The sequence below is a fragment of the Trichoplax adhaerens genome, genomic scaffold (genome assembly GCF_000150275.1).
Source record: "Trichoplax adhaerens TRIADscaffold_4 genomic scaffold, whole genome shotgun sequence".
Taxonomy (NCBI): domain Eukaryota; kingdom Metazoa; phylum Placozoa; class Uniplacotomia; order Trichoplacea; family Trichoplacidae; genus Trichoplax; species Trichoplax adhaerens.
The window spans coordinates 6,441,011-6,465,755 of record NW_002060946.1 but is presented as its reverse complement, the minus strand read 5'-3'; the positions used below and the strand labels follow the sequence as shown (position 1 = coordinate 6,465,755).

General features: G+C 34.1%; 3 protein-coding genes across 3 annotated transcripts; 1 reads left to right on the top strand and 2 right to left on the bottom strand.

Moving 5' to 3' along the window:
• Positions 1-231: 231 nt before the first annotated feature.
• Positions 232-5,162, top strand: TRIADDRAFT_37639 (uncharacterized protein; the record flags this gene model as incomplete). The annotated part of the gene is made up of 16 exons (XM_002112132.1): positions 232-732; positions 882-1,061; positions 1,706-1,789; positions 1,885-2,009; positions 2,239-2,467; positions 2,564-2,662; positions 2,941-3,018; positions 3,166-3,269; positions 3,557-3,615; positions 3,874-3,925; positions 4,020-4,091; positions 4,183-4,303; positions 4,436-4,501; positions 4,669-4,764; positions 4,851-4,927; positions 5,063-5,162. 16 exons carry the CDS (start codon positions 232-234, stop codon positions 5,160-5,162), a joined length of 2,043 nt encoding a protein of 680 aa, XP_002112168.1.
• A 2,354-nt stretch (positions 5,163-7,516) lies between these two features.
• Positions 7,517-9,517, bottom strand: TRIADDRAFT_55928 (uncharacterized protein; the record flags this gene model as incomplete). The annotated part of the gene is made up of 4 exons (XM_002111627.1): positions 7,517-7,704; positions 7,839-8,093; positions 8,239-8,979; positions 9,292-9,517. The coding sequence occupies 4 exons, from the start codon at positions 9,515-9,517 to the stop codon at positions 7,517-7,519; spliced, it is 1,410 nt and encodes a 469-aa protein (XP_002111663.1).
• Positions 9,518-14,921: 5,404 nt separating this feature from the next.
• Positions 14,922-20,906, bottom strand: TRIADDRAFT_63287 (uncharacterized protein; the record flags this gene model as incomplete). The annotated part of the gene is made up of 22 exons (XM_002111626.1): positions 14,922-15,041; positions 15,134-15,319; positions 15,503-15,625; positions 15,716-15,863; positions 16,001-16,143; positions 16,221-16,385; positions 16,465-16,529; positions 16,671-16,827; positions 16,906-16,990; positions 17,100-17,235; positions 17,315-17,383; positions 17,475-17,682; positions 17,755-17,855; positions 17,919-18,090; positions 18,163-18,302; positions 18,407-18,527; positions 18,749-18,811; positions 18,909-18,978; positions 19,129-19,266; positions 19,423-19,591; positions 19,868-19,960; positions 20,903-20,906. 22 exons carry the CDS (start codon positions 20,904-20,906, stop codon positions 14,922-14,924), a joined length of 2,676 nt encoding a protein of 891 aa, XP_002111662.1.
• Between the last annotated feature and the right edge of the window lie 3,839 nt (positions 20,907-24,745).

Genomic DNA, 24,745 nt, shown 5'->3' with positions numbered 1-24,745 from the left:
TCCAATGATGAACATATGCCAAAAGTTTTAACTAAGCGTGGCCGTAACCGATCCTACCGATACCGAATTTTTTCCTTTCATCGACCATGCAATAAACGAGAAATTGGCTTCGTCTTTTTATCATGTATTGTCCTTGTTGTATTGGCAATTCTTACTGGTCTCCTTATTACTTACCATCGTAGCTGGAAACATACTTTTGAAGATCATTCCGGACAAGGAAAGAAGGTCAAAATGTGCGATAGCAACCTATGTATTATTACTGCTGGTAATATGATCAAGAAAATGAATCAATCAGTCCATCCTTGCCAGGATTTCTATCAATTTGCTTGTGGGAATTTCTTAGCCAATACTCCGATGCCATCTGGCCATACACGTTGGGCACTCTTTTCTGAGATTGCTAACAAAAATAATTTTGTCATTAAGAAAGCTGTTGAATCGTATAAGTCATTACAATCTCAAGCTAGCCATACAGTATTACCAGCTATCACTAAAGTTATAAATATGTATCAGTCGTGTATGAATTTAACAATTATTGACCAATACGGAGGGCAACCTCTAATTCAGCTGATGAAAAAATTACAACCATGGAAATTAAGTTCTGACCGAGATTGGATTGCAGACCACTGGGATTTTAATCAGGCTTTAATTGAGAGCCATTTTCTCGGTGGAGGTGGATTATTTTTAATTTATGCCAATACTGATCCTGGAAATTCTAGTCGAATCATTTTACAGGTAAAGAAATTGCTAGTGTCATTGACTAAATAAATGAGGTGATAGGTATGAAATTGTTGGATAAGTCCTAAAGTGACATGGAGAATAGTTACAAACTGTGATGATAACACAAGGTGACAACGTGAAAACTTCTTTTATCGTGTCTATAGGCTGCTCAAGCAGGAACTGGTCTGTCGTCCAGACATTACTATTTATCTAATAGTAGTTTACTGGGCAATTACAAAGTATACATGATGGATATCTTTAAGTTGTTAAATGTGAAACAAAGTGCAGGTAATATCAGTCAGATAGTCGAAAAGGTGGTCGAGTTGGAAATTGAATTAGCGCAGGTATATTTTCTCTGATTATAGTAATTGATGATAAACATCTAACTGATACGATATTGCATGTCCTAATGCATACTTTATAACTTACATAACATGCATCACATGCTAATCACATACAATACGATATCTGGGCCAGCGTTTGCAGATGGTAGATATATTATTGAAAGTTCAATGAATACTAAATCAGATAGTACGGATTACAAATAATTCCTCTTACAGTTGTGAGCTCTTACTAATTTTAAAAATAGTAAACATAATTGATAGCATAGTTTTGAACTAGAATTAGGTTGGCTACATTTAACCAATCAAGGTATTTTCTAGTACAATAAGATTTCCGTTACTTACTACGTTAAGCGTAGTAGTATTAGTTACAAGGGATGGTTGCTACATTTAACCCATTAAAGTATTTCTTAATGCAAATAAATTTCAGTTACTAACTACGTTAAGCGTAGTAATGTAGCATTAGCCACAGTGGATGGTTACTGTACTAGTTCACTAGCAGATTCTCCTAGTTACTATTCCCTTTGCACTAGTACTAGACAATGCCAAATACATATGATCGTGTAGACTTTTGATCTAGTTCAATCTGTTATTTACAGTGATTACCATTCTATCATAACTGATTTCGTTAATTTTCTATTTTAAAGCAATTCTTGCCTGCAGAAGAGATGATGCCTGATCAAACCTATCATTTTAATGCTGTTGAAGATTTAATTACAATGTGTCCCGTTGTTAGTATCAAAAAGATTATTATTCATTATTCATTTACAAAATAGATTTGACTGATGTACTTTATTTCAACAATATCAATGCTACATACCTTTAGATTCCGTGGATAAAATTAATCTCCAATTTAACCAGTGCAGCTGTTGTTAATAAAACTGTAATTAACATTGCAACACCGCGATATTTTCAACACTTATCTCATATTATTTCGAAAACTGAAAAAAGGTATTGTAAGATCTTACGTTTTCAAGTCTTAATACAAAGAATTGAAAAGCTGCTTTATTCAGTGTATATTATAACTTAGCACGCAGTACAACCGTAGCATCTTCGTAATTAGCATAAGATAGGCACTTATCTTAATAAGCCCTTCAGTTTTTCGCCAGTATTTTTTTATATTATTTACTTATTCGCAGACCTATTCCTTTAGATTTTCTTGATATCATTTTTATTACAGCATTATGTCAACATACCTTATGTGGAGAATAATCAATTCCATGGTTGATACCTTGTCCAAACCATTTCGTGATGCAAATCGAAAATTTAATCTAGCTTTCAATGGTGGTGATCCGTCTGCAATCAAACCGCGATGGGAGACTTGTATAGATAAACTAAATTATTACTTTGGAAAAGCAACAGGTCGGCTGTTTGTTGATAGCCATTTTCAGGGTAAAAGTAAAGATCAGGTACAGTTCTTATAAATGATATTTAGGAATTCCACTTGAAGACTAATGATCTTGCTATGCAATGCTTTAAAGTATTAATGGATTAATTGTATACAGGCGATGAAAATGATTGCTGGCATTCGTGAAGCTTTTCTTAACAATTTGCCTACGGTAAAGTGGATGGATCCTAAAACTGCTGCTAAAGCTAACGAAAAGGTAGTGTTCGTTCACAGAGAATGTATACCTACGTATAATATAGGCTGCTACGTATGAATTGCTGTCAATATCCAATAATTTCGTGTCATTTGATAGTACATATGATAACAGTTATAGTGACATAACTAGTGTAAATATTATTACCAAATATTGAATAGATAATACTGCAAAGCTAAAATATTGCCCTAAATTTCATGGTAGTTTATTACTATATTTTTTAATTCTCCAGTAAAAATTGATTCGCTTATGTAATTTGTTGGTTTAAATACATATTTCAGGCTCGGGCAATTATCAGCTTAATAGGTTTTCCAGATTGGATTTTAAATAATGAAAAATTAAATGCTTATTATTCCGGGGTTTGTAAACCATTATCATGAAATTGTATTGTATTACTGTTATGATACCTGTGCAGTAGGAAATATCAGATTTCAAAGACGCATAACATAGTTGTGATACAGATAATGGTACTGCTGCTAATAAACTTTCAATCTGTTAAATTGCAGGTAATAATCAATCCTAATGAATTCTTTAAGAATACTATCAATCTCAGGATATTTTTAAATAATAAAGGAATGGCATTGTTAAAGACACCAGTTGATCGACATAGGTATATACAACGCCCTTATGTAGGCTTAGAACACTACTAGTGGAGGGTAACGTTCCGAAAACGAACAAAATTTAAGATGTCGTTATTCTTACAGTATATTTCTTAGTTTAGATTTGGAAAAATGATGAATAATTGAAAAATATCTTTTGATGGGTTATGGCAATAACCAGTTGCTATTATTAACGCGTACTTCTAATAAGTTGTTAACGTAGCCAGACTATAGGATAGCTTCAAGGAATGAAGAAACAAGATGTCTTAGCGTATATTGTATTGCTTTTATATTTAAGGTGGTTTATGGAACCTTCAACAGTTAATGCATATTTTTCGCAGTCTTTAAATGATATTGGTAAGTATTACCATGTATAAAATTTACTGCGACTAGTTTGTCTCAGAGAATTTAATAAACTTTTATGCTACGGTAACGTAAAAATAGATTTTTGTGATTTCAACTTATTGAATCACCCGCAATTTAATTTAACTTTGTTGGTTTATATTTCACAGTTTTGACTTGAACATAGCTTTATTAAGTTGATATTTATTTAATGTGAAGACTATAGTGGAGTATGGTAGTCTTTAATGACGGGATGTTATTATTCATATTTAGTGTTTCCAGCTGGCATTTTGCAAGAACCTTTCTTTCATAAAAATTACCCCAAGTATGTTATTTACTGTAAAATATTAACCCTACATTCTCTAAAGTTATATTAAAATAAATTATATCAATTAACGTAAAAATGTGATATTTAACAGATATTTAAATTATGGTGGAATTGGAGTTGCAATGGGCCATGAATTAACGCATGGCTTTGACTCCTCAGGTTTGTAGGGTTTACTCGTACTTGTTCACTCTATTGCTTACAGTCTTCTTAGACGTTCGCTATTTCGCTATAACAATACGGGTATTAATAGGAAGAAAATTTGATTCTGTGGGAAACTTGAAATCATGGTGGGAAGATGAAGCCAACACTGCTTACGAGCAGCATGCCAAATGCATGATTGATCAATATGCCAGATACAAAATAGATAATATTAATGTGAGTAGTTAATCTAGCTTTAATCCAGTTTTCCAAGTGTATCACAGGGATATTATCGATCGTAGGCTTTTGGGGAACGTGGTAGGCATGTGATAATGAACTAAATTAATCTTAGCTATTGTTATTTTCTAGCTTAATGGAAATCTAACTATTACTGAAAATATTGCTGATAATGGTGGCATGAAACTTGCATATAACGTAAGCTGTATGATAACCTTACAATCTATTCAAAAGTATTTGTTGCCACAGACTGAGAAGTGTTGAGATAATAGCAGTGTTTGAATACTATGTCTTCGATATAGTTAGGCAATACGACTTAAATAATGATAAAATTAAAGCGCTCTTAAAAACTTGCATTTATGTAGGCTTACCAAAAATGGAAAAATGATAATGAGCAGGAAGTACAATTGCCGGGACTTAAATACACTCCTGATCAAATGTTATTTATTGCTTTTGCTCAGGTATATCGTTACTGAGTATTTATTGTCTTCATAAATACTAGTTTAGAGCTGACATTAAAGTAAGGATTGCTATTCGAATTATATAGATATGGTGCACGTTGGAGACACCTCAGACAACTCGTCATTTGATTCTAACGAATCGCCATAGCCCTGGTAAATACAGGTATTGCTTAAATTTCTTAGTCATATCGTAACAAATTTTAAATCTGTTACGATAATCTCTGATTATAATACCGCGTCTTTAGTATAAGTTTGAGTGGATGATAAACTACATAACATATTTAAAATTTAATTGCAGGGTTATAGGTACCTTATCCAATAGTAGGGAATTTACTAAAGCTTTTAAATGTAATGCTGGAACTCCCATGAATCCAGAAAAGAAATGCAGTGTCTGGTAATGAATCCATGCATGAATGCTTTTTGGATATTTTTTATCAGAATATGGTTTGATATTGAAAATAAACATAAAAGATTATGTTCATCAGAGATGGGCCATAGTTATACTAACAATTGTAAGGGATTTTTGATATCTACTGTTATAGTGCATCCTGCTGATATGCAAAAATCTGATTAATTATAATGACTTCTATGTCTTGATAGTATTACATACCTCAAAAATGTCAGAGAAGTTATGTACATATATCCAATAATCTTCTAATATTGATTTTATAAGCTTGTATAACTCATCCAAATCTTGTAGCTTGATTTTCAAATGAACGTAGAAGCTGGATCGTAGTAATTCAAAATGTTAGCTTTAAGCACTGATTAAATAGGAAGAACATGTTATTCTCTTTATGCTTTTTAGATAAAGTGTATTGATTAATTTATTCTTTAAAATGACACTTGTCGTTACAATTAACGATCAGTAGCCGGTTAACGATTTATGAATAACTCATAAGACTAGATCTCATAAGATATTAATAAACAAAGAAATATCTCTAAATTATGGATATGTAAGTGTATTATGTGAAGATACTTCGAGATAGATATTGCATTAGATTTTTATTTAACTATTTTATTGTAACCTAGCAGTGAAGTAAACTGCAATACGTTGCTTCATTTTAGCGTGTATATTCTACGTATGATATAATCTATAAACTAGGCAAAATAGCTGGTATTTATTTTTATACCTTGTTATATATGCTTTTTGGTGAGCGAAATCTTATTAATCATTATACACTAAGACGTTGAAAAAATTAGTAGCTTTCATTGTGGATATGATCGCTAGCGTAATTTTGTAATCTATTAAAGATCACTCATTAACGGATGAAAAATTACAAGAAAGGTGTTATATTAGATATGATGTCATGAAATTTCACAGGGTTGAATGAAGGCTTTTTGATTCAATCTGAGATAGGTATTAGTAACCATAAGTGTTCGATTTTCGCTAAATATTTACGTTTTTGTCCATCTTCAAGTCACACTACATTCAGAACAAGTTTGTAAGATTTATAGCGTGGGTGATTTGTAATCCACAATAATGGTCGAGTATTAGTGTACCCTGAAACGGAAATAAGCATGCAAATTGGCGATAATTTAGTTACAATATGCCTTACAAAAGTAATATACAAGCGTATATCGTCTTTACTGTTGATCATTGAGTGTTGAGATACAGCAGTACCAGTAATTATAATTCATTCATAAGGAAAAAAATGTGCAAGAATCGGAATTAATTACCGGTATTGAATGACGATGGCATACTAAATACCCTATAAGGATTTCCTATTTTAGCATCATTGTACATTTCATCGTATTGTGGAATTTTTCGCGATATCAGTATAATTTTCTTAACGCTAGTATTTAATTAGGGGAGGACTGAGAAAGCGAAATGTAGAATGAGATATAGAGGCAAAATAGATGATGTTTGTATGTATAAAAGTAGTAGCTTATCGTTGCCATTTTGATAGCAAAGGAGTATCGATAGCAGCATACGATGTGCAAAGAGAGATTTATTATCAATAACGATAAAAAGATTGCAAAGTTTATCTTTGCAGTAAATCATGAAAGTATCAACAGTAATAAAGAAAATCTGCTATCAAATTTGGTTATCTTTATAGAACAAATCAATCTAAGAATATTTCATCAAAGTTACTCTTTAAGATGCTGCGTACAGTGACATAAAAAAATTTTGATATTGATTTATTTACATGCTATTTAACCTCAATCCACACAATTGTAAGAATAAAATGGTGTAATTTCGTCGAAGAATTGCTGATAGTGACTTTCAAGCATTCATACTATACAAATAACAATGCAAGGAAGTTCATATATGTGTACCAACTATTTTTTTCCTAGAGACCACAACATTAAGCTGCAGAGATAGGATGATATATATATACTTACTAAGTGCTTTATCACTCAGTGGAAAATATTTCATATTTGTACATCTCGTGAAAATAGCAAACCTCAACAAATTTGCTCTTGTGGACCAACAACTGTATCACAAATTTGCATCATAACACAATCGTAATCTGATCTTATTTTCTATTGTCATTACCATAAATATCTATTCAGTTTAATACAGTACTAGACTTTGACAAATGATAAAAGGCAAATAATTAAAAATGTACATGCTCCATCACGAATCTTATAATACTACGAGCTTTAGTCAAATACGCAAATCAACATCTTCATATTTTCGATTGGAGATTTGGTATTAGCGTGCCAATTAAGGTATGTCGATCTATAAATTCAAGTTTTTTCCACCCTGGACTTTATAATTTCATTGCATTTAGGTCATTTACAAGTATCCTCAATGATTTCGGGACAGAAATACTGCAATTTCCCTGAAAATGATCCAAGAATTTTGATTCTCAGAAATGATAACTTTAATGCACTTGACAGGAAAATCGAGTGGCCTATCGAGATCATTGCAGTCAGCTACACCATCGATAAATTCGGAGGTCACTGTTACAAAATTCTTATGACAAACATATTCCCCTGTGACCAAAGACATTCAAATTTAGTGCTACTTTTAGTTGATAATTAATTATCTATAGATAACAATAAATGTAGGATTTATCAGTGCATAAGGAAAGCTTTACTAGCTTGGAGTAAGCCGATAGAAAACCTACCATTTACTTTTTGAGCAGCAGTACCGCTGACTCGAATCTCGGCAGAGGGTAAGATATCCTTCTTACTTTTGTCCATGCCAGTAGCAACGACTAGACGCTTTATCCGATGCTCAACATGGAATTTAATTAACAGTGTATCACCTTTCTGGGGGTTTGCAGCCCAAAAGTATCCAGGTGATTTGCCGTAACACAACTCTGGTGTATGCTGTTTAAAAACCTTCATTGTTGATGTAACAATAGCTGGTGGATTATCACCTATTTAAAAGATGATATAAAAACTGATGTTACAGACATGATACAAAATCAATAGAAGCAATAGCACTGGCGAACATTACATCATCTTGAAATGATTAGATTTAAAATATTATAAAAGAAACGAAGCAAAAATTTTTCATGATACCTCTGTATTCACGTTCAGTTTCTATAATTTCGAAATATTTGTCTTTAACGTCTTGCGTTTTATTATTTGATGAATAGTATCCGACATGCTGAAATACAGAAGGAGTTCGCAATCTTGATTCTATTTGCATATTTATTGAGTTGTAAAATCGGAATAAAGCATCGATTGGTTGCTCTCGATACATGAAGTAAGCAAATTTAGCAATTAAATTGATTTCTGATACTAGATACAATTTGCCAATTGACCCAAGCTCACAAAAATCTAGTGATACCCATGATCTGGCTTGCTGATTGATAAAGTCTTTAATAGCAGCCAGATAATGAGGCGCGGTGTCTACATCATCATCTAATTGCAAATAATACTTTGCAGATAAATGACTGCAATATGCCATTAAATAAGAGTAATCTAAAGACTGCTTTTGGTGCCATCGAGTTAATTTTTTAGATTTATTGAATGAACCACCTTCGTTCTCTTTGCTGTTATACAAAAAGGCATTAGGATAAAATGACCGTGGAGATTGAATGATTTGCAACAAACCCATCTCAATGTATTTAGAGAAAGTATGAGATAGGCTTTCAGCTCTTTCGCTACGAATCTCAGGATCGAAATCCGCCAAGAAAACAACAATAACTACTTCTGGATAATCATCAGGTGTCAGGTGTCGAATCAACTTAGTAATTGTGGCCTCAATATAATTTGCTTTAATTCTTTTAATTGTTGGGATTCCAATGGTAATGAAAGCTAAAAAATTTATTGAACAGAGGATAATTAGAATAGTGCCGATACAAGTATGAACTGCTAGCTGATTCCACGCAAGAATTACTTTACACTTTCTTGCTTCTTTATGAAAAAGTATTGAACTAAACTCATAACACTTAAAACTATACAATATTAATGCATCTGGTAATGGAATTACTGAATTGTGCACGAATACATTTAATTAACTTGAACTATTGCTAAATTTGGGTAGGGAACAATTTCTATGATCACAGCTAGTGAAATGATTAATGATTGATTCAGTTTGGTAAATTCCCAAAGTATGAACATCTTTACCTTTTCTCTTCTCAAGTATATGCCCGTACATTAAGGCATATTTTTTCTTGACCTTAAACTTTCCATAAGGACACCCAAGAGGTTTTAAACTAGAACATCGGTCTGGGGCTGTTTGACCGGAACCATATATATCGTCGTCTTCTTCATATTCGTCCCCAGCGATTGAGCTTTTCTCAGGAGGGCGGGCTATTACACTTTTTTCTTGGAAAGCGCGTAATGCGCTCATTAGTGCTTGCTTTTTGTGGGAGCATTGACTACCATTGGTGTTACCTGTTATTTTAATTACAATTATACTTAATTAAGATATCCAAAAGATATGTATAGTTAGAATGTACGAACGAAAGTCGTTCCGGTTTCTGTTGCGATTATTTTTAATTAGCTACGTTTATAAATAAACAAGTAATAGCTAATCATGGCCAGTATACGTTAAGATAGTTGCAGAATTGGATAAAATGGCACGATACAATTAATTTGGTATGAGAAGATACTGAAAGGCATAAATAGTATATTTTACAGAACTTGCTGTATATTATCATATTATAAGAGGGTTTATATTGTAGTATTAAGCAATAATGTAATAGAAATTACAAATTTTTATCCTAAGTATATGCATAAAGTACACTTGTTTATAATCAAGGAAATATCTTGACGTCAGTTTCTAAAGATAGTACCATATACTGAATTATAGAATGACTAAAGTCTACCAAGGACTTTGGAGATTTCATAGGGCAGACCATTTTACCTATCGAATACTAAAACGGTGCGAAGAGTGGAATATTCACAAGGAAATGATCAAATTCGTAAACCTGAAAAATTATTTACGATCGATGATACCAATCTACAGTATATTGCAGGTAAAATTGTGCTACATAAATTTTTCAGTAGAATGAGAGATAATTAAAAAGTTAACTTCTACTTCATAAAATCGGTCGCTGTTATGATAGCGTAGCGTAGTCTAATTAATAAATGAGCCAGGAAATGCAAGTCAACGTCCGATGTTGATATTATAAACAATTCTAATTGGAAAAGTTACATGGCCTCAATATTAATTAATTATCAGTTTCAAATTTAAGTAGTCCGGTGAAATAGAAGAAAATAAGTTAGCAATCATTTTATAACACTTCGAGGCATCGTTTGTTACAAGCAATTAACGACGAGTTATTCAGGAAAGAAATAAATTAGTCAGTAAAGTTGAGACTACAGGCTAATTTTGAATAAAATTTATAGGCCTTAATATTAACGATATTGATTTAAAACTTATGGCGATGATGACAAAGCCCTCTATGTGATAATTCAACGTTGTTACTTGTTACAAGCACTTGAAGGACTATTAAGGTAATCGAAATCAAGTCGATACATCAAGTTATAGGCTATAGCCAGAAAGCCATAAGACCATTTTGGTGACACAGATAAGCACTCATTAGTAATAATTTGACGATTTTGCTTTTTAGAACTATTTTTAGAGAAGTACTGATAGTCAAAATATCATTAGTTTTCATGCTGGTATAGTTGGAGTCTATCGAGTCTGACTATCGAAATTGTCGATATGTAACTGTACAAGCTACTTTGCTGGTAAGAAAGAAACCCTAGTGCCACGTTATAATCCAACATGCGCTCAACTAATGGCTGCTGCAAAATCAACCATAACATCCAAGCCCATTATTATACTTTGCATAATATTTAAATATGCTAACATAGAAATAAATAATAATATAATTAGGAGAAAATAATATTATTGCATGGCACTAATTCTATTTTCTGTTAAAACTGATAACTGTCATCAAGCAATGATGAGGATGGATGATTCATCAAAGTAAAGGTTGATTCCAATGCCTTTCCTAGACACATCTAATACTACCATAGTGAATGAACATAAATGCCAATGTTAATTTACTACACATTTACCATAAATGGACAATGAATATGTAAATATTGTATACGTATGATTGATGTGTACGGGGGCGCTCTTACAAAAGTAAGTTTTAGTCTATGGTTTATTGTACACTGACAAGCATACCTAATAGTACTGTGTATGTAATCGTTGTTGTATTAATAAGGAATGTACCGTATATAATCAAGGCGCGAACTTCAGTTAGTTTAGTAGTTCAGATCACAAGGATTGCGACTTTAGTTGTTGATTCTAATATTTACTACAACATCAGAAGTAGGGTGATCAATACCTATACGATTCTCGCGATTAAAGCCGCTTAAGTCTTAAAATATGCTGATCACTTTAAAATTTACGGCGATTACCACGACTGAATAATGATAAATTAGCATTTATTTTTACTAATTTAAAATATTTGATAACATGATATACTGAACATAATGAGTAATTCCCATGATATAGTCAAAGTCATCATTGCAACTGTTATTAAAATATGATAACGATTACGATTACAATTAGTAGTCGAATTTGCTTTCGGTACAGTAAATTCGGTGCCTTATTTTTACTAGTAGCGATACAGTTATATCGTACATTAGTTAGCAAATGTGATCCAAATAGGATTACGATTACGATTCCGTCTCACTTTATTTTCGGGATAGTAAATTAGATATTTGTCTTTACCTACAATAGCTCCAATCAACGTATACCTTTTCTACGCGTATTTAGTTAAAAGCTATTTTGGATTCGTATTTACAAATGTTAAGTATGCATTAGCAAAATAAAACTGCATTGAACTATCAACTTAGTTAAATGTAAAGAGAAATTGCGATCTATTACTGCTGAAATTTTTGACCATTTCTTTACTTATTTCATTATCCTAACGGTACAGTATTATCAAAATAGGAATGCCATCTATTCCGTTAACTAAACAATGTACTTTGATTTTCTAATTTCTAAGAGTAATTAGTTATCATCGCGGAGCTTTTACAGTAATACAGAATGATCAAAATTCAATTCGTGTCGATTAATTAATTAATTGTGCTACATCATTATTATTATTAATTATGATTAACTTAAGCAGTCCATCTACCCTTAAGCAGAAGTGTAAGCTGTGGCATAGATTGACGTATAAAGCGTTTGTAAATCATTTTCATCAACCTTTTACACCATGCTAACTGATACATGATAACCAAAGATGAATTCAAATTGGATCACATGGTGGATTTTACACAGTGAAATGGACAATGACTAGCAACACCTATAGCGAAGTTGAACCGTTGTCATTGATTGCGGAAAAAGGCAAATTTACTGTCGATATTCAATGACTGCAATCTATTGCAACGGCAACCGCAGAGACAAAAATCAATGGAAAAATTTTCTAAGATTAGTACTGATAACTCTACTGCCTACGGTCATGACGAGAGCAAGAGAATTCGTCATTCAATGGATTGCAAGCTGCGGTATCATGGATTAGAATTATTATTTTACCACGACTAGAATAATCGAGTCGATTGGCTGACTAAAATCCTTGTCCTATCGAATACTTTATTCCGTTACTTCAACAACAAAAATAGATTGAATATGATATTGTATATACTGCTACACCAGCAGCCAGTAGAAAAGTATCAAAATAAAATGAACGCTGATATGGCAAAATATATTGCGCTAACAGGCTTGCAATTTATGTCGTTCATTTATTAAACGCCATTGAATTGAATCAATCGTTGTTCGACAGTGAAAACACGAGGTTGTATGGGGGAAAATTCAGTTTAAACGACTTTACTATTGAATTCGACCTATGTCGTCAGTGATATTCCTTAGTTCATTACTTACTGTCGAAGATGAGGAAGACATTAAGGAGAAATAAGGCAGCAATAACCACTACTTTTAAGATATTGCCTGTCTCCATACCAACATTGAAAATGGCGGAAAGAAGTCCTCACGTCAGTCGCAGCCGCTTCTCGTTGATCTACTTGTACTACACTGAAGCTTTGACAGGATATCGACCCACCCTATACTGTCGCAGTTGTACTGCTTCTTCTCATACAGATCGACAGTTGGTGTTGGATTCAGCCATGATTGCCTATAGTTATCTATAGTACAGTATGATAAGTCAATCAGGCTAAGTCCAACGTTCGATGTAGTACTACGTAGCGCATTTAAAACAGTCATAACTTAACCAAGAAGTGTTACTAAAAACGTTAGCCTACCGTACCATATCGATCCTCCACAGTGTACAGTGCACTCGGTACAGTAGTATTTACTGTAGTAAGTCTAGATTTTTACTTACAATGGCTGTCACTCTTGACAGGTGCAGAATCAGTAACCATGGTTGCAACATCTTCCCTTTCAATATTTTGCAGTGCTATTATTATTTAATTATACATTACTACTGTAGTACAACAGAAAAATTAATAATTTGATACGGTATATTGTCTATTAACATGCATTATACGAATGCGGTAAGACTAACAACATTAATTTCTACCTTTATAATACCTTACTATTTATTGTCATTATGCAAATGATGTGATTAAAGTTGAATAGATTAGAAGGTAAGAGCCTTTCGCTCATTTAAATCAACGTGGTGTTTCAAAATTAGAAGCAATAAGACTTGGTAGGTGGATAGTAACAACCCTGACTTTATCTTCAATATTTCTTTATACAAATTGATATGAATATGGCTTGGACTCGTAAGTCTCAAATAATCCGCTCATCTCTACTTTATGTTGTCATTCAGAACGCTATTAAATATGAATAGGACAACGGTTTAAGGGTGGTAACAGTTCATTTTATGCGCTATTATTTATCCTACAATTTGCTGTAGGCAATAATTAAAGAAAGGACTCGCACAAACAGCGTCCCATCTCGGTATTTGGAGCAGGCTTTTATTTCTATATTATAGCTGTCAATGGTGATGCATGTTTTAGACACTTCTACCTTGCATCGACACGCATCCACTAACAGAATGCTTCATCATATAATATATGTACAGTATACCAAGTCAAACATGTGAGGCATACTACCGTATTAGCTGTAAGTGCAGCTACTCGGTTTATCAATGGAGCTTTGAACGTAGTAAGTAAATACAAATATTTAGTTCATTATACTAGCTTGCTAGAAAAAAAAACAGCTAGGATATTGGTAGAGATTCAGCATACCATAATCCTGGATTTTTGTGTATACTGTACATACAGCAACCATCTATTTTATTATTTCAGGTATACTTAATTTAGACAGCGTAAATGTAAGATTAGCACGCAATCCTCATTCAAAATAGATCAATACTAGTGCTTTCAAATATCATTATCTCCGTAACATACATCCAATTAATTCTATTTTATTGGGCAAGCGGATTTATTTTGCTCTCTCATAAAAAGAACATAAGCGATCAAATGACATTCCGTGATAAAAAAATCAGTCACAAATACTCTTGGCCTACATATTACAAACAAATCAATTTTAAAACATATCCTTGGGCGTAAATATCGGACTATTTGGCTGCTTGGCTCGCATATTCATGTTTCCAACAATTACCGTACAGTATTCTACAAGAAAGTTCTAAGCTAAAGTAGTGTTCGATTTGTGAACTAACGAACTGACTTTGTCGACGTACATTACCCGCTAAAGACATAAAGTGAAGCCACTCTATTATCATGCATCGATCTGGACAGCTAAAAACTAAGATAAACTGATTTCTTTCGTCCACTATACTGTCACTCGCTTCCATTACATTAATTTACTACTGCCCGACGATCATCTTACGGATCATGTATTGCAAAATACCGCCGTGTTTAAAGTACGTAAGTTCAACATCAGTATCAAAGCGTGCCTTAACTGTAAAGGAGCGGCCATTATCCAGCTGATTAAGCGTATCATAAAAAAAAATTAACATGACCATTAGTTTTGAAAAACAATCATTTGATTATGACAATACACGAAAAACAATCTTACCGTGACATCTACTAAGTCGCCTGGCTTCAAATCTGATGGAATCGTTATAGTATAACTTTCTTTACCAGTTAAACCGAGAGATTCAGTTGATTGGCCATCAATATATTGGAGTGGTACAATACCCATACCAATTAAATTGCTCCTATGAATTCTTTCAAAAGATTCACAAATAACTGCTTTGATTCCCTATAGGCATATAAGAAAAATTATAGTTACATTTGAAAAATCAGTAGATACAGATGAGAGTAAAATCAAGGTGCAACATAAAATTCGATAACTCTCTTTACTGGATGAAAAGATAACCAAAATTTCGAAATACTAGATGTTAAGCTTTTTAGTAATCCCTGATAAAATATACGTAATTCTTACCAGAATCCAGGGGCCTTTGGCTGCCCAATCTCTAGATGAGCCTGATCCATAATCTTTTCCAGCCAAAACAATTAAATGACGCCCTTCCATGAGGTATCGTTCCGAAGCATCAAATACGTCCATCTATCCAGGATAATCAGTCTAGCATCAGCAATGTAACTGCAGTGTATTGGGAATAATATAATAAAGATACAGATCATAGCATAGCAATACCGTTTCACCGGATGAAATGTAAACTGTTTTAGGTGCAGCCTTTCCGATAAATTTATTTACTAAGCGAATATTGGCGAAAGTCCCGCGAGCCATAACCGCATCATTACCACGGCGGGATCCATATGAATTGAATTCACGCGGAATCAATCTTTTTTATAATATTTAAGAGGGCAGGTAGCATAAAATTAATTATTATTAACTTATATAAACAAAAAGAAGTAAAACCGTACACAATCTTGCAAAGTGATATAACAAGCGACAATGTAGAGTAACAATTACACGTACCCTCTCCCAGCTAGATAACGCGCTGCAGGACTATTTCTGGCTATACTACCCGCTGGAGATATATGATCAGTCGTGACAGAATCTCCTAAATTTAGCAAGACGGCAGCATTTTGAATGCTTTCCATAGATGGTACTTCCTTTGCCTAATGAAAGCAATTCAATTAGCAAATAATATTTAGACAGCTAACACGAATGATACCCAGCTACATATGCGCCATACCATTCTTAAGAAGAAAGGCGGGGATTTGATATAGGTTGATTTTTCATCCCAAGGATATAGCATCGAGTCAGGAGTATCTAAAGCGTTCCATGCTGGACTTCCTTGTTGAAGTCGGTCGTATACTTCGCTGAACATTGCTGGCAAGACATGTTTTCTCTCTACTTCCTACATAGTTAAGAAAATTTCCTAATTAAAATTTACTAGCATTACCTCTTTCTTTTTATCGATATTGCTAAAGTCATACCTGCACTTGTTCTCTGGTAGGCCAAATATCTCGCAAGTATATGTCCTTTCCGTCAGTAGATTTGCCTACATAATGACAGTGGAAAAATCTGATGTTAATTAAAATGTAAACGATAAAGTTGATGCCATACACGTACGGTTTATCACCGTAGATAGTGCTATAAAAAATTATGCTTGGAAAGGAGTTTTCAACAAATTGTTACTAACCAATCGGTTCCTTTTCGAAATCAATATTAACAGTTCCAGCCAATGCATATGCTACAACAAGAGGGGGTGAGGCTAAATAATTTGCTCTAGTTAACGGATGAATGCGACCTTCAAAGTTGCGATTTCCAGATAAAACACCGCAAACAACTAAATCCTCCTAAAATTTTTGAATGAAATTTTATTCATTTAGTGACATTGATGAAAAGGGTAGCAATATAAATAAAATAAATTTTACTTGTTCTATGGCAGCTGCAACAGGATCAGATAGAGGGCCGCTATTGCCTATACAAGTCATGCATCCATATCCAACCAGATCAAATCTATTTAAATGAGCATGCAAATACATCGTTAAAATTTATCTTTCAGGTGAAAGTTCGAATTACAATGAATACGAATTGACAAAGCAAGAAGCCAACGATTTTATTTTACCCCAATTTTGCTAATGGATCCAGTACACCACTCTCTCTTAAATAGTAAGTAACTACTCCCGAACCTGGAGATAAGCTCGTTTTGATATATGGTGCTACGTTTAATCCGCATTCAACTGCATTCTTAGCAAGCAAACCTACAAATTAAAAATTGTATTATATTTCAAATTAGAATAATTATAAAATAGGTGTACATTATGCTCATTTCTTACACACCTGCTCCCAACATAACAGATGGATTACTTGTATTAGTACAGCTAGTAATTGCTGCAATGACAACAGAACCTGCAATACCCAATAGACATTCAGTTGCCTTATTGTTTCATCTTTACAATACATCAGTACTAATTATTAAACGTTTGGTATAAAATTCTACCGTGTTTGAGGGTGAAATTTTCGTTATTGAAAGTAAATTGAGACTCCTTGCATTGCTTTTCAGCTGAAATATGGAAACCCTTGAAGCCGACTTTGTTATCCAAGCATTGCTGGAAGTCTGCCTTCATGTCGCTCACAGAAACGCGATCGTGTGGTCTTTTAGGACCAGAAACGCAAGAAACAACGTCGCTTAAATTTAGTTCAATAACCTGAAATCATATTAATCATCAATGAGTATCGGTTTAAAGATAAAGTCACATTATGTACTACATGTTATATACCTGGCTAAAAATCGGATCTTCATCTGGATTACTATAATTTCTGAACATTTTCATTTCTTTCAGGTATTTTTCAATATATTCCAATTTCTTCTCAGAGCGTCCTATAGTATTAACTCACATCGTAAGATTTGATAGCAGATATGATTTCAGTTAAATACTCATACCTGTCTGTCTTAAGTAAACGATACTTTGGCCGTCCACCGGGAAATAGCCAATAGTAGCTCCATATTCAGGACACATGTTCGAAATGGTAGCACGATCGGCAATCGATAGTTCGGAGACACCAGGACCGAAGAATTCTACGAATTTTCCAACGACACCAATTTGCCGTAAATGCTATTTTTTTGAAGGATGACACTCAATAAACTCTTGTAATCATAAATTATGATCTAATGCGAAATGACTTACTTTTGTAATTGTGAGAACAGCATCGGTTGAGGTGGCCATTCCTGTCATCTTACCGGTTAGCTTATAACCAATAACCTTTGGTAATACCATACTGATTGATTGACCGAGCATAACAGCCTCAGCTTCAATGCCACCGACACCTACAGTGAAATTTTCGTCATTTATAATAGTGGGTTTGATTAGTGGTGCATCAGCTAGAATATATAACATCAACGTATAATGAAAGGTAATTGTAATTTTTTACCCCATCCAACAACGCCAAGACCATTAATCATTGTTGTGTGAGAATCTGTTCCTACCAAGCTATCAGGATATAACATTCCATCCGTGTTAAAGACTGCGCGAGCTAAGTATTCCAGGTTGACCTAAGACAAGATTTAAAGATGATAATAACTATCCTATTAGTGTGTATTTTTAATCACTATAGGTATACAAATGTTACAATATATAATTGTACTTTGTAAACTGAGGTTATAAACCTTTAAATGATTGACAACTTTTGGATAAAAGATATAACAAGGAATAAGATGGAAAGCATAGCTACGTTACAGTAACTATTTTGAATATTAAAGAGCAATGTAACTACCTGATGGACAATGCCTGTTCCAGGTGGGACGATAGTCAAGTTTTTGAACGCTTTCGCACCCCACTACAATTTAAATTATATTATTGAATTGAATTTTATAGTATGATAGAAAAGTTGGTTAATTGGATATAATTTATCAACATTTTAAGTGCATTTGCACCTTCAAAAATTGAAATCTTTCTTTGTTCCGCTCCATTTCCAACTTATGATTCTCTTTTAGGGCATCTTGTCTATGATTGGTGTAAGGAGTCAGATAACTGTTAATCAAGAGCTTAGATTTTGCTATGACTTATTAGTGACTGTTTAAAATTACTTGCTATAGAAGATCAATAATGAAGGCTCTAGAAACAAATATTACACCGATAACATTAGGTATTTACCTTCTAGATACGTCAACCTGTACCGAATGGTCGATTACGAGATCCGCAGGGCAGACTGGGTTAATAACAGATGGATCTCCACCCAGTGCTTTTACTGCATCACGCATCGCAGCGAAATCTACAACTGCCGGTACCCCACTAATGAAATACAAAGTAAAAACTATTTGCATGGTCCCCACTTTTATAATTATAGTCTATATACTGTACTTGAACTGAACGCGCTAAAAGAGTGAATTATTTTTGCATATAATACATATATCGGTTATAATTGCCAGAAAGTAAGAAAAAGCTTACGTGAAATCTTGCAAGATAACTCGAGCAGGTTTGAATGGGATTTCAACATCCTGGTTTTGATTATCCTGCCAATTTAAAATATTTTCTACATCCTTTTCTTTGACTTGAAAATTATCGCAATTTCTAACCGCCGATTCCAATAATACTCTGATGGAGAAAGGAAGTTTATCTAGAAATTGTAATTTGCAAAACAGTTTAGGATTGCGTAAAAGTGGAGAATGAAGCCTGCTAATTTTGTAGCGTCTTTACTATAGACAGTATCTAATCTAAAAAATATTAAATATTGGGTGTATTTCTTTCCGCGGTCAACTTATCCAATATGAACTGTAGATATTTGACCATGGTCACTATTAGGTATGTAACCATTTCGATTTAATGGGCGAAGTTTGGCACAGAGCAAACCATTAGTATTTTCACACAATAATTTCGAATTTTAAAGCCTTACCATATCGTCCATCATTAAGATCTGGCAAAGAGTAAAATTGGAAATTTTCTTCTCCAATTTGAGTATTTTTCAATATTCGGTCAAAGGGATTAGCTGAAGTAAAAATAAATAAATATTTATTTTGTTAGTACTTGATAACGTATTGTCCTGAATAAGTGATAGTGTTGTAAATCGGTTTATACCGTAAATTAATTAATTATTCAACAAAACTAACAGGCCGAAAACATCATATATTCACTGTAGCAATTTTTAGGGCGCAAGGTGCTGTACTCTTTAGATTAACACATGGATAATTTTTGGGCAGTGTAGAGTATTGTTGACAAGATGCAACCAATAGTAGAAGTTGTAGTTTTACGCTGATAGTATTTTGTAGAATATAACTACTTACACGTAATTTATGTATATTGATTGAGTCGTTGACTTATTGTGGATTAGGAATATAAATTAGTTATTTTACTGTTCATCAAGCATCTTTTATTTTATATTGGATAGCAATAGGGATTCTTAAAACATTCATTTTTCAGTAATACTCGTTTAGCCATAATCCAATATAGTACAAAGGTTTCCAGAAAAGAGTAACAACCTGCCCTCCCCCCTCCAAAAAAATTAATTGCGAACTGCGACCCTAAATTATTAAACTACTGATACTGTAATTGTCAGCAATATTTGCTGATAACGCATTTTATAGTGAATAGCACGATTTAAAGTATAGCGTACATTTATACTTGATTGCGTTTGGACATGATGAAGAATAGTTAAATTATCCTATAATTGACGGTTGCGTAATTTTACTGTTTGATTGAATTGTTGTCTAGAATTGGTAACGTTTTCAGACACTAAATGGTTTATTGTATGTCTTCGTATAAGGGTAGAATTTATTGTATCGCCAAACTTCAACATAATACTGAATGTTTATAAGATAGAGGATGGAATCGAATTTATACGATAAAAAAAGTCCTTTGAAGTCCTGCAACTGGATTTGACTCTCTGAATACCTTTGAGAAAATATTAGTAATTTCGCTATATTGCCCTTACCCATATTGATAGGGTATTTCTCTCGTCGTGATCGTTTGTAATCGGATTATTAATCATTGCCACGATATCGAAACCATATCTATGAATACATATTGTTGATGAAAATCTGAATTTGTTGAGCTACATGTGTTGTAGGAAATGGAAACCGTTTTTTCGCTATCTTACTACCTCGCTTGAAAGGTATTAGTATCCACATAATTGTAACTTCGGATCAAGTGTATTTGTAAATGATATAGTATAAAATTTGCTGGGTTCGTCTAATGCACTTGATCCGTAACTTGTATGTTGGACAAAGCTATATACAGTGTACAATTAGAGTGATGTCAAAAAATGGTATAGTGTGTTCTTCAATAGCAAGATGTAAAAATGGGTTAACAAAGTATGATGCATGCGTATTGACGCTTTATTTCTAGGCCGACATATTGATAGATGATTTGATCATCTGTCCTCTATTGACAGCGTCAATATTTCTTCCATCTTACATTCAGGGAGTCCAATCTACTGAATACGAATTCGGGGTTATGACAGTCAATTCAACATTCACAAAGCAGAGAGGATCATTTTACAATGCCATCATGCTTGATGGATCTCAACAGTAAAAACACCCTTTTTGATGATTGCAAGCATGTTGATATCCAATCCTCTTGCAGTTCAAAGCTACTGTAAACAACATGGCTGGCTTTTCTTTGGTTCAGGCGATATGGCAAAAGATGTAGAAGTGTATAAGTAATTCCATGATTCAAACTAGGACAGTACAATTCAACAGAACAATTGGATGTTATTTCTATTGCTCTACTATACCCATCTTGGACAGCGATGTGATTCTATCAACACTGTCCAAGAGAGACTGTGGTCTCCATCTTGACTCAATCGATCGACGTTGAGGGAAAAAAACAACATCTTCTACAACTCATGACAGGTAAAATGAACTCGATTCTTACATCATCGATGTAGATATAGAAGTGTATAAGTAATTCCATGATTCAAACTAGGACAGTACAATTCAACAGAACAATTGGATGTTATTGCTATTGCTCTACTATATCCATCTTGGACAGCGATGTGATGCTATCAACACTGTCCAAGAGAGACTGTGGTCTCCATCTTGACTCAATCGATCGACGTTGAGGGGAAAAAAAACAACATCTTCTACAACTCATGACCGGTAAAATGAACTCGATTCTTACATCATCGCTTAACCCTAAACTATCTTACCTGATACTGGCATCTTGGCAAGCAATGGATGATCGATAGTTGAGCAAGATCAGTGGATACCGCCTTCGAATGTCTACCTTAACAGAAAAGATGGCTTTTTCCTCCAGGAGAAAGGCTTTTATAACTCAGAGAAAGGTTATTGCGTGAGAAAGGCTGTTTACCACCGTAGGTCAAGATAGTTGCCATTGCGCAGTACTGCCGTGCCCGGTACTGTACCGTGATACCTTGAGAGATGTATGACTGGATCGCCTGTATCGTATTAAGAGCTAGACTAGAGTTTCCTTTTTTCCCCTCAATCACTATCAATCTCAACACTCAGTTACTATGAAACGGTACCGTACCGGTTGGATACCATGACGGTACCGTACCCAAAGCGAGAGTTTGACCTTTCATTTTTGTCCGGCCTATCCTTACTGTCTCATACGGTTCTCTGAGCATGCTCACAGACCAGCGTTGGAATGAAATTAAACCTAACCCCGTAAGGTCGAGTTCAAGTTCTAAACGACCAATGGCAACAGCTACAGCATGCTTTCAAAATTTGCAACGACAAGTAGATCCAATGGTCGTTGCTCGAAAATAGATATCACACCCGAAACAGACTCTGTGAAGATATGGATCAGCTATTACTACTGTATTAATAGAAGCAAGTTAGAGCTTTGCTGTGAATACTGGTGTAATATGCAGGCTATCAACTATGATAATTTCAGTTTTGTCCCTATTCGATAATCATTAGAATACGGTATAGAGCTCGCAGCAAATTAAAATGACGATTTTGACTCATGTGATAGCTCAAAGGGTTGTAGCTCGAAAACAGATAGCGTACCCCAAACAGATATGGATCGGATATTACTACTGTATTAATCGAAACAAGCTAGAGCTTTGCTGTGAATACTGTTGTAATATGCAGGCTATTAACTATGATAATTTCAGTTTTGTCCCTATTCGATAATCATTAGAATACAGTATAGGGCTCGCAGCAAATTAAAATGACGATTTTGACTCATGTGATAGCTCAAAGGGTTGTAGCTCGAAAACAGATAGCGTACCCCAAACAGATATGGATCGGATATTACTACTGTATTGATAGAAACAAGTTAGAGCTTTGCTGTGAATACTGTTGTAATATGCAGGCTATCAACTATGATAATTTCGGTTTTGTCCCTATTCGATAATCATTCGAAATTTAGAATACAGTATAGAGCTCGCAGCAAATTAAAATGACGATTTTGACTCATGTGATAGCTCAAAGGGTTGTAGCTCGAAAACAGATAGCGTACCCCAAACAGATATGGATCGGATATTACTACTGTATTAATCGAAACAAGCTAGAGCTTTGCTGTGAATACTGTTGTAATATGCAGGCTATTAACTATGATAATTTCAGTTTTGTCCCTATTCGATAATCATTAGAATACAGTATAGGGCTCGCAGCAAATTAAAATGACGATTTTGACTCATGTGATAGCTCAAAGGGTTGTAGCTCGAAAACAGATAGCGTACCCCAAACAGATATGGATCGGATATTACTACTGTATTGATAGAAACAAGTTAGAGCTTTGCTGTGAATACTGTTGTAATATGCAGACCATCAACTATTATAATTTCAGTTTTGTCCCAATTAAAATATAGTATAGAGCTCGCAACTAATTAAAATGACGGTTTTTGCTCATGTGATAGCTCGAAAACATAGCACACCTCCATCCATCCTATGTCTATGGGAGTGCATGATACCGTTTCAGCTCTGTTGACAATCCAGTCAACATGGAGATGCACCTACTGGCCTTTTCATCGATGCTCTGGACTGTGTTGATAAAGTGCTAAAAAAATGTCTGCTGCGACAAACTTTCAATATTGGAGGTTTTGGCAGGCCTAACTGGCCAAGGTAATGAACTCACGCATTGCGTACATTTCTTTTCTTGTACGCGTGAGCGACAAATAGACTAGTACTACTGTAGTATATAGGGGGTTCCAGTAAATGTCGTACACGGAGTGCTTTAACTGACTCAACTCATACTGTAAAACTGTACAGTGTCCTCTACAGTAGTTGCAGCTTTACTTTAGCCGTCGACCACATTACTATTTTAACGATGTGAACGATACCAAACTGGGCAAGCAAGTATCTACTACTTCTAGCAGTCCATATTTGACTAGGGATTTCTCAACCAATTTTCACCCCTTAAAAGTCCCTGTTCCAATAACTGCCTTCATAAATCAATTTAATTTTACCCCTGCTCACTGTTCTTACAATATTTTAAAGAGCTAGGAGTAAAAATGGATTAAGAAATTGCCCGTTTGGCTACCAGACTACCAAGGTTCTCCTTGATCCCTGTATACAGACAGACAGACAGGTCGAGTTCAATAAATGGATTAGAATGATGCATAAATTTAGATTGTCCGTGTGCAATGTCCGTAACATATTATGATTGTTAAGCTAATATTGCCAACTTCTATTTTTTTAGGGCTTGTTTAGACTTGTTGAACACAATCAGGGACTGATTGCCTGGAAGTCCAAGTGTAATTTGCAGTCTAACAGTCTTATGACTCAAACATACCACACGGAATACGTTGCACACTGGCGAATTTTTGTCATCCTTGGAGGTTGAACTCATATTTTTAGCTGGAAAGTCA